The sequence below is a fragment of the Pteronotus mesoamericanus genome, unplaced genomic scaffold, assembly GCF_021234165.1.
Source record: "Pteronotus mesoamericanus isolate MK-2021 breed Mesoamerican mustached bat unplaced genomic scaffold, CSHL_Meso_final contig_90, whole genome shotgun sequence".
Taxonomy (NCBI): domain Eukaryota; kingdom Metazoa; phylum Chordata; class Mammalia; order Chiroptera; family Mormoopidae; genus Pteronotus; species Pteronotus mesoamericanus.
Genome location: NW_026555277.1, coordinates 12,693,327 through 12,701,049, shown reverse-complemented (window position 1 = coordinate 12,701,049; position 7,723 = coordinate 12,693,327). Strand labels below are relative to the sequence as shown.

Genomic DNA, 7,723 nt, shown 5'->3' with positions numbered 1-7,723 from the left:
GTAGCACTGGTGGTCCTACATGTGGCTTGGTGTTTTCAGCTCTTAAGGCCTGGATCAGAGGACTGGAGCAGGGACCAAAGGCTGGTTTATAGGAAAGACTATGTTGTGACACATGCTCGCGAAACCCCTTTTCCAGAATTCCCAGCAAACTTCACCAAGTCTCATTGGTTCCTTTTATGTCACATGCCAACTTAGGAACTGGTCACTGTAGCCAAGCAAAATGAGATATTTATGTTAGCTCATGTAATACTTGCAGTCAGATTAATTACAGTGTGTGAACTACATGGGTTAAAAACATAGGAGACATGGATTTTCAAATTGGTTGGTATTTAAAAAAAGGGAAAATATAGTTGTAGGTTTGAAAATGATAATTTCCACCACAATTACCACCATTTACATGAATTCTGAAAGTCTAAAACTGCCTACCACTTACTGTGAGGATTTGAAAGAAAATTAGGTAGTTACTTTTTAAAAAATAATGCATCAGCAAATAGCTTGGGCTCTATTGAAAACAAATGAACATTCATAACTTCTAAAAATGGAATACTACTACTATATTTTTGCATATGAGTATTATCTGCTTTGAAACTGCAAATGTGAAGAATAAATCCATTGACAGATTACTTTCTGGTTTTGCTTTCAAAAATAATTTCACTTTTACAAAAGTAGAACATTCAGGTTTGGAGGCAATAAAATCTGTTGTCCTTTGTGATTGTTGCTTCATTTTGTCTGTCTCCATCAGTTTTCTTTATTTACCTCTTTCAGGAATATATTCAAAGGTAAACTAGAGAGCTTGCTGTTCATTCATCAAAATGTTAAGGCACTGCCTTTTTTTCCACTTCAAGGATGTTTGTAAAATATTTTTGAAAAGGAAAAGCTATAGGATGGAAATACTATAGGATAGCATAAAAACAAAAACCACTACTATAATTTGGAGTTTCTGGTTTTTCTTAGTGAGTCTTTCACATCACTTTTTAATGAAATCAGCAATTAACAAAACAATGGAAAAGGATTATTTTTAGATTCTCTCTTGCAAAGCCTTACTAGTTTTAAGATACTAGTAGTCACCACCGAAGATCGCATCTTAGTGTTTTTTTTAATATGTGAAAGCCATTTAATGGTTTCTGTTTATATTTTAGGTTATTTTTTCTTTTCTTTTATTGTTTTTGAAAATATTATCCATCCTTTGTAGAGATCTAAAGTTTTGCAAAATAAAATGATAAAGATGCTCCGAATTTGAAATTTTAAATGCACTGCTGTGTTAGGTTCCTGTGATGTGTTCAAATTGTAGTTGAGCCACAAATATCCTGGGGGACTTTTAAATTTAAAATCCATGAAGTGATGTTAAATTTGGAACTCTGAATTTACACATTGGCTATTTGAGGCCATTAGAGGATCAGACTTCGATAATTAAAAAAAAATTTTTTTTCGAGGAGTGCAGTAATGATACATATTAGAGCAGAAAACTCTGTTCTTTTCTTTTCTCTCCTTTTCTTTTCTTTTCTTTTAAGCTCTTGACAAGAATCTTTCCCATCTCTTGTCCACCTTAAGCAGGAGATAGTTGCCATAATACTTGTTCATATTTTCTTATGACTTTATTAAAATCGTTTCCTTTTTGGAGTGCTGGGTATGTCTAAAGATATTTTAGTTTTGTCTTAAAATATTCATATATATAGTAGTCCCTGACAAGAATAACATCCAATTTTGAATCAACATATCACTTAATATTTTAAGTCAATTTTATTGAAAACATTTTATACCAAACATGATGATAATAAGTGCTTTTTACATATTTCATTTACCCTTTATATTTTAGTAAGGTAGGTATTAAAATCTCAGTTTTAGAGAATAGAAAACTAAGGCTCAGAGAGCTTAATTAAGATCGTACAGAAGAGCCAGGATTTAAACCTATCAGTAGAACGTGACATACCATTGGTTTGACAAAAAAGTTCGTTTGTTTTTTTTCTGTAAGATGGCTCAAGTAATGCTTAGTTGTCTTTAACTTAATTTGAAACAATTTTATTAGATTGTATTGTGACAGCTGTCATATCAGCATGCATTAAAAAAATCAAAATTGGTGAATTTTTGTGTAGCCATTTTCATATTGAAGATGGAAGAAAATAAGCGGCATTTCCAGCATATTATGCTTCATTATTTTAAGAAAGATAAAAATGCAACTGAAAAGAAAAAAGAAAAGCAATGGATCCCCCAATTGTAGAGTGCCTTTCCTGTATCTGCAGCCACTTATAATTGTTCCTTGCATTTAATGCACTCTCAGGTTGTGTTTGATGTAAGGCATAAGGGACAGAGAGTAGATGATTACAAAAATAAATGCCAGGAATGAATTCTCCAAATATTATATCTGTGACCCTTGATTATTAAAAAAAAAAAAAGAAAAGAAGAAGAAGAAAACAAAACCCAAAAGAATTAACTTCAATAGAAATAAAATTTATTTCTCAGTGTCTACTACATGCCTGGTGAGTTCTTTATTCTTTATGTTGTTTTACCACTTGCAACAACGATTTAAGGTATGTAATCATTTTTCATCAAGAAATGTAGAATAAAGAATCGTGAAAGAAAAGGGTCCAGCCGATGCTTGCTTCTGATATATACGCAATATAAATCTCAGGAAGGTTCTGTCATAGCAAAAGGACAGCACATGATTGGGCAAATATCATGTATTATGCATTATGTTGGGGCCATTTGTACCTCATAATTCTTACGAAAGTGGTTTTACCTTGGCAAGAATCAATGCCCCAAATGCTATTCCAAGTCCCAGTGTATGAAATCGAAGTAAAGACAGAGGTACAGATAAATGTTTTGTAGGAGCACAAGAATGGATTGGACTGAGCCAAGCACCCTATTTCTTTATTGCTAAGCATCTGAGGATGGTAGTTCCCCAGTGTCAGTCTCTCAATCATGACTTCTAGGACTTTTTCTCCCCCTTCGGGCACCGAGAAACTTCTTCTTTTCCAGGAGTTTTTCCTGGGGATAATTGGGGCTCTACACACATCTAAAAATCGACTGATGATCGGCATGTAAGAACCAAGAGAGAGGCAATTTAGGCAAGATAACGAAGTAAGAAAAAAAATGCTAGGGTCAAAACGAAAGAAAACCAAGCTGTCTCGGTAAGAAAACGTGTGTAATCCAAGCCTACTGTCTCTTGCTTTTTACCGCGTCCACTCCAGGAGCAGCGTCCCAAGGCACTCTGGGCGTAACTAAGCAACTACGTTGCCGTGGTAACCCAGGACGCTCACAGGGCACCAACCCGTATCCTGGGGCAGCCTTTCCGTGCCCGGAGCTGGCCTGGGGGGTGGGGGTTGAGGGAGTGTCAGGCTCTCGCGAGAGCTGCGTGGGGAGGGGGTACTCGTTGGTCAGCGTCTTTAACGTTGCTCCTAAGGACGCATTGGGCCGGGGTGGGGACCCTGAGCGCCTCGATGGCTGCGCGGCAAGGCGGGACCGCCTCTCCCCTACGGGCTCTGGAAGAAGCACTGGGCATGGGCTTGACGGCTGCTGGGGAAGCCGAGGACGCGGTGGCCGCCGAGGGCACCTACTACCTGGAGCGTATCCTTCCCGTAGAGACATGGCCCCCGCAGGTGTCTGCCGCGGCAACGGGTATTAGGGGCGATAGCCGGGGCTTCCCACTGGGGGGCGCCCTGTGAGGCTTGGGGTCGCCCAGTGGCTGAGACGCCTGTCGGACTGAAGGGTGGTGTCTCTGCCACTGAAACCCCCAGTACACCTACGAGTGGACTTCTTGGCCATCTGTTAGATGGTTAGGCTGCCGCGTGCCTGTTGGAAGGCTTCAGGAGTTTCGTGCTTAGTAACCGCTCAGTGAACTTTGGATAAAAGTTTTATGGTGAAGGTGGAGCAGCAAGTGGATCCAACCCTCCTTTTGGCTTAGTGGTTTTCCTAAATAAGCCTCCAAACTTTCAGAGTACTGTTGGAACAAATTCAGTTGAGAAAGATTAGGGAAGGAGCCTTTGGGCTTCTAACAAGCTGAGGCTCAGAATATCCAACCAGTGTCCAAGGCTTCAAAGATTTATTTTGGTAGCATTAACTTCTTGGGTAGTTTCACTTTTGGCTATTTAAAATAATAATAATAACAACTTCTTTTTTTTTCTTCCCCTTTAGCCACTGACTGATATCGTGGTGAGCTGACAGGGCTCAGACATAGGTGTTGGGAAAAAGCCAGAAAGTGATGAGCAATTAACAGTGGAAAGAGCAGAAAAAAATCGAATACCCATATGTGGATAATTAAGTTCACTATTTATTGTGTAAAACTTTGTAGCTCCCCTCTTGTAGGCGTATAGATTAATTGGACTGGAGAGACAGGGACAGTTCATGAGAAAAAGATAACTTTTCCTTTCTTCAGGCAGGTAGGAGGGGTTATGTGTGTTATTTTTAAGTGTAAAGGAAACTCCAAATCTACCTTACTGTTTATTAATCTGTGTATTTAGTCCCACTGTTGTCGCTCCAGCTCTAATACATGGCTTCAGGGACCCAGTAATGGTTCGTTTTGTGAGCTTTGCCAGGCTAGTTAACCTGTCTTGACTCAGTTTCAGTACACATCTCTGTTACAGGGAACTTTGAAGAACTAAGGTGAAAAGATCAAAGAAAATTTGTAATATTTTACTCGAGGTGAATATGGTTTTTCCAGATATATAATTTCGAATATTTAGAAATTGATTTGAATGAGATGTGTGGGTGCTTTAGTGTCTTAAATGAGGTTTTATACTGTTTTTATAGCACTAGCTAGTTTTTTTTAGTGATAGTCTTTTTTAAATTAAAAAACAAAACAAAACAGAACAAAACAGGTCAACATTTATTTCAGAGCTATCTATGTCAAGTCTAAAGTTACCCAGTATTCTTGCTAGTGAATGATAACCAGACGTACTAACAATTTTTTGACTACATTAAAATGATTTCTATAACACATAGTATAATTGGTAACATGAGACAAACACAAAGAGGTAACATTTTGCAAACATTTTTTTGTGAAATAAATGGTGGGACTTCAATATAGCACAACTGTCAGCAATGAAAATCATGTTTACTTAATTGGCAGGGAGATCACTGAGTTGCAACTGCCAACACATGGCATTTTGCATGACACCTTTCTTATGAAGACCTCTCTTGAAAACCAGGTTTGCAAATATAAGCAACTCCAACTTTTCAGAATTTTACTCTCTAGTTTGTGAATTATGTAGGCCCTTTGTTTTTGTTTTTTTTTTCATTTTTTCTTTCCATCTCTCATTGCCTGAGTGACTACTATTTTGGGTTTCAACCAGAGTAGTCAGGGGATAGCAAAGCTAAACACTTAACCAGTCAATTTTCCTACGTTTAGTGCAAGCAAGAGGTATAGTCATGGGAGAGACTTTAACTCTTAGTTAAAATGAAGTTGGAGGATTTCTTCTGAATGCCAATTACCCCTGTATCCCTGGGCTCTCTTAACATGCGTAATTAAGAGTTGACTGTATAATGTTATTTGACATTGTTTCCTAAGGCAATTATGAGAGTTGCTGAAGTGAGATTTTCTTGGGTTTAAAGTCTTTAGCTCTCAGGTAATTTAATTGAGCTATTGCACTGGATAAAGAAAAGTTATAATATGCGCACATGAATCAGAAATCTGATGTTCTCTACTTTGCACATGCACCTTATCACTTCTAATCACCTGCATTTGATGTTGGACTTCCATATTTACGACTGAACAGATGCTCCTAGAACTCGAGACAACAAGCTATCGATATTGAGCAAGGCTTTGAAAGATGTTGACTCCCATTCTCCAGGAAATCACCCTGTTCTTTGTTTTTTAAACATTTAAATATAAAGAACATGGACACACTAGTGTGGCCCAAACCAGAAACAAAGGCAGGATCCATCATGGGGGGAATGGCTTCATTAAACTCCCCATATTCTTTACAACAGTTTAGAGAATGTATTCATGACAAAGACCCCTGCAACACCACTCGCTTTCAGCCTCCTAGCTGTAATAGTGCCACCTGTTTCTCTTCTGATGCACTTCACAGTATCATTGTTTTAATGCTTTAAACTTCCAAAAGATGAGATACAAACATACATGAAGTAGTTCTTATTTAATTATCACTGGTGCTTTAAGAAATCTGGTCTTGGAGTACATAAATCCCCTGGAGAACTCCTCATAAGAAAGAAATTTGCAGCATGTAGAATATAGGCTCCATTTTAAACCAAGTGATCTGTAAAGGGCCAAGTAGGTGTCTCTAGAACTTGTAAAGAAGGCTGGTTGTCTTTTGTGAATGAATCTTCTATTAGAAATCGATACAACTTGAGTGATGTTTTCAATTGTAGTCATGACTGTGGGCTACCTATTAATGTGTAGCTGTAGACATTTGGGCGTACCCAGATCTGTTGGGAGATGCAGGCTGGAATGAATGTACTAAGAAAGCTAATGCTTAATTGACTTTATTGCTCCCTGTCTAGAGAAAAACCTTGTTCAAGGAAGAGGCATGGAGTACATGACTCCAGGATAAAGTGGAGCCCACAAGATGTTGTTTTTGTTATCTACCTCCCTTTGCTCTGATCTCTGCTCCCCTAACTAGCTTTTGCTTATTCTATCATCTTTCCAGGCATTCTAACTCTAAAAATTTGGCTCTCTAAATTATGGACACACATTTTCTGGCCCCTGAAACGGTGTTTTCTGGCCCTAATAGCAATCTCTGAACAGCACTTTCTGAGAATTGAGTGCATTAAGCCAGTATTTTGAGGCAGCTCCAGAATTAACTTTCTCTGAAAATTCAAAATTAAGGATTCCAGACCCTGAAACAAAGCGATCACGCTAGCCTGATACCCATCTAAGATGCATGGTTGTCTTTTTAAGTGATATCCCTAGCTAATCTTTCATTGCAGTAGTATAATGTTCAACAATAACTTTGTTTAATTAAAATTGAGCTTTTGTCATTTAAGAACATTTTATTCCTTTTAACAAAAAAGATTTTCCCTCTGTTATGTTATTTATCTGGAATGTTTATAGTAGTACGTGAGAAGATACTCATAAAATCCTTAATAATCATATGTACTCAAGCTGTGCATTTCTTATCATCATTGGAAAACTCAGTTTGCCCACAGGGGGTTCGCTGCATGTTACATGTATCAAATAAAAAGGTAGACAAAGTAGACAATCTGAATGTAGGATCTAGACCAAGAGACATGTTTCTAAACTCACGTGCTGAATTTTACCTGCAGGAAAGTCACGGTCTATTTGGAAAGAAAAAATGTGTTTTGTTTTGTGTTCTCTAGTTCAGGCACACTTTAATGTGCATATGAATCAAAGATATGGATTTTTTCCTCTTTATTGAATTTATTGGGATGACACTGGTTAATGAAATTGTACATGTTTCAGGCGCACACTTCTACAACACATCACCCCCCGCAAGCCTCCGTCCGTCACCGTTTGTCCCCTCTACTCCCCACCGTCCTCGTTTATTCCCCCATTGCCCTCCTCCACCTCACCTCTCCCTGGTAAGCACCACACTGTGGTTACGTCTGTGAGTTCTTCCTCTCTCTCTCTCTCTCTTTTCTTTTTTGCTTTTTGCAACAGAATGGATGGACCTAAAGATACGATCTTTAAATGAAGGTTCTAATTCAGTAAGTGCCAGTGAGGGCTGAGATTCTGCAGTGCTAACAAGCTCCCAGGTGCTGCTGGTGAGAACTGTATTAGGAATGGCAAGGCTGTAGATAAGTATCTTAA

At 38.3% G+C, this 7,723-nt stretch overlaps 1 protein-coding gene across 1 annotated transcript in view; it reads left to right on the top strand.

Annotated features, from left to right (window-relative positions):
* Positions 1–3,437: 3,437 nt before the first annotated feature.
* Positions 3,438–7,723, top strand: part of SPAG16 (sperm associated antigen 16) — a 758,894-nt gene continuing 754,608 nt past the window's right edge. The window contains exon 1 of the mRNA XM_054585688.1: positions 3,438–3,564. Coding sequence (XP_054441663.1) covers positions 3,438–3,564 — 127 coding nt within the window. The remainder of the gene's footprint in view (positions 3,565–7,723) is intronic.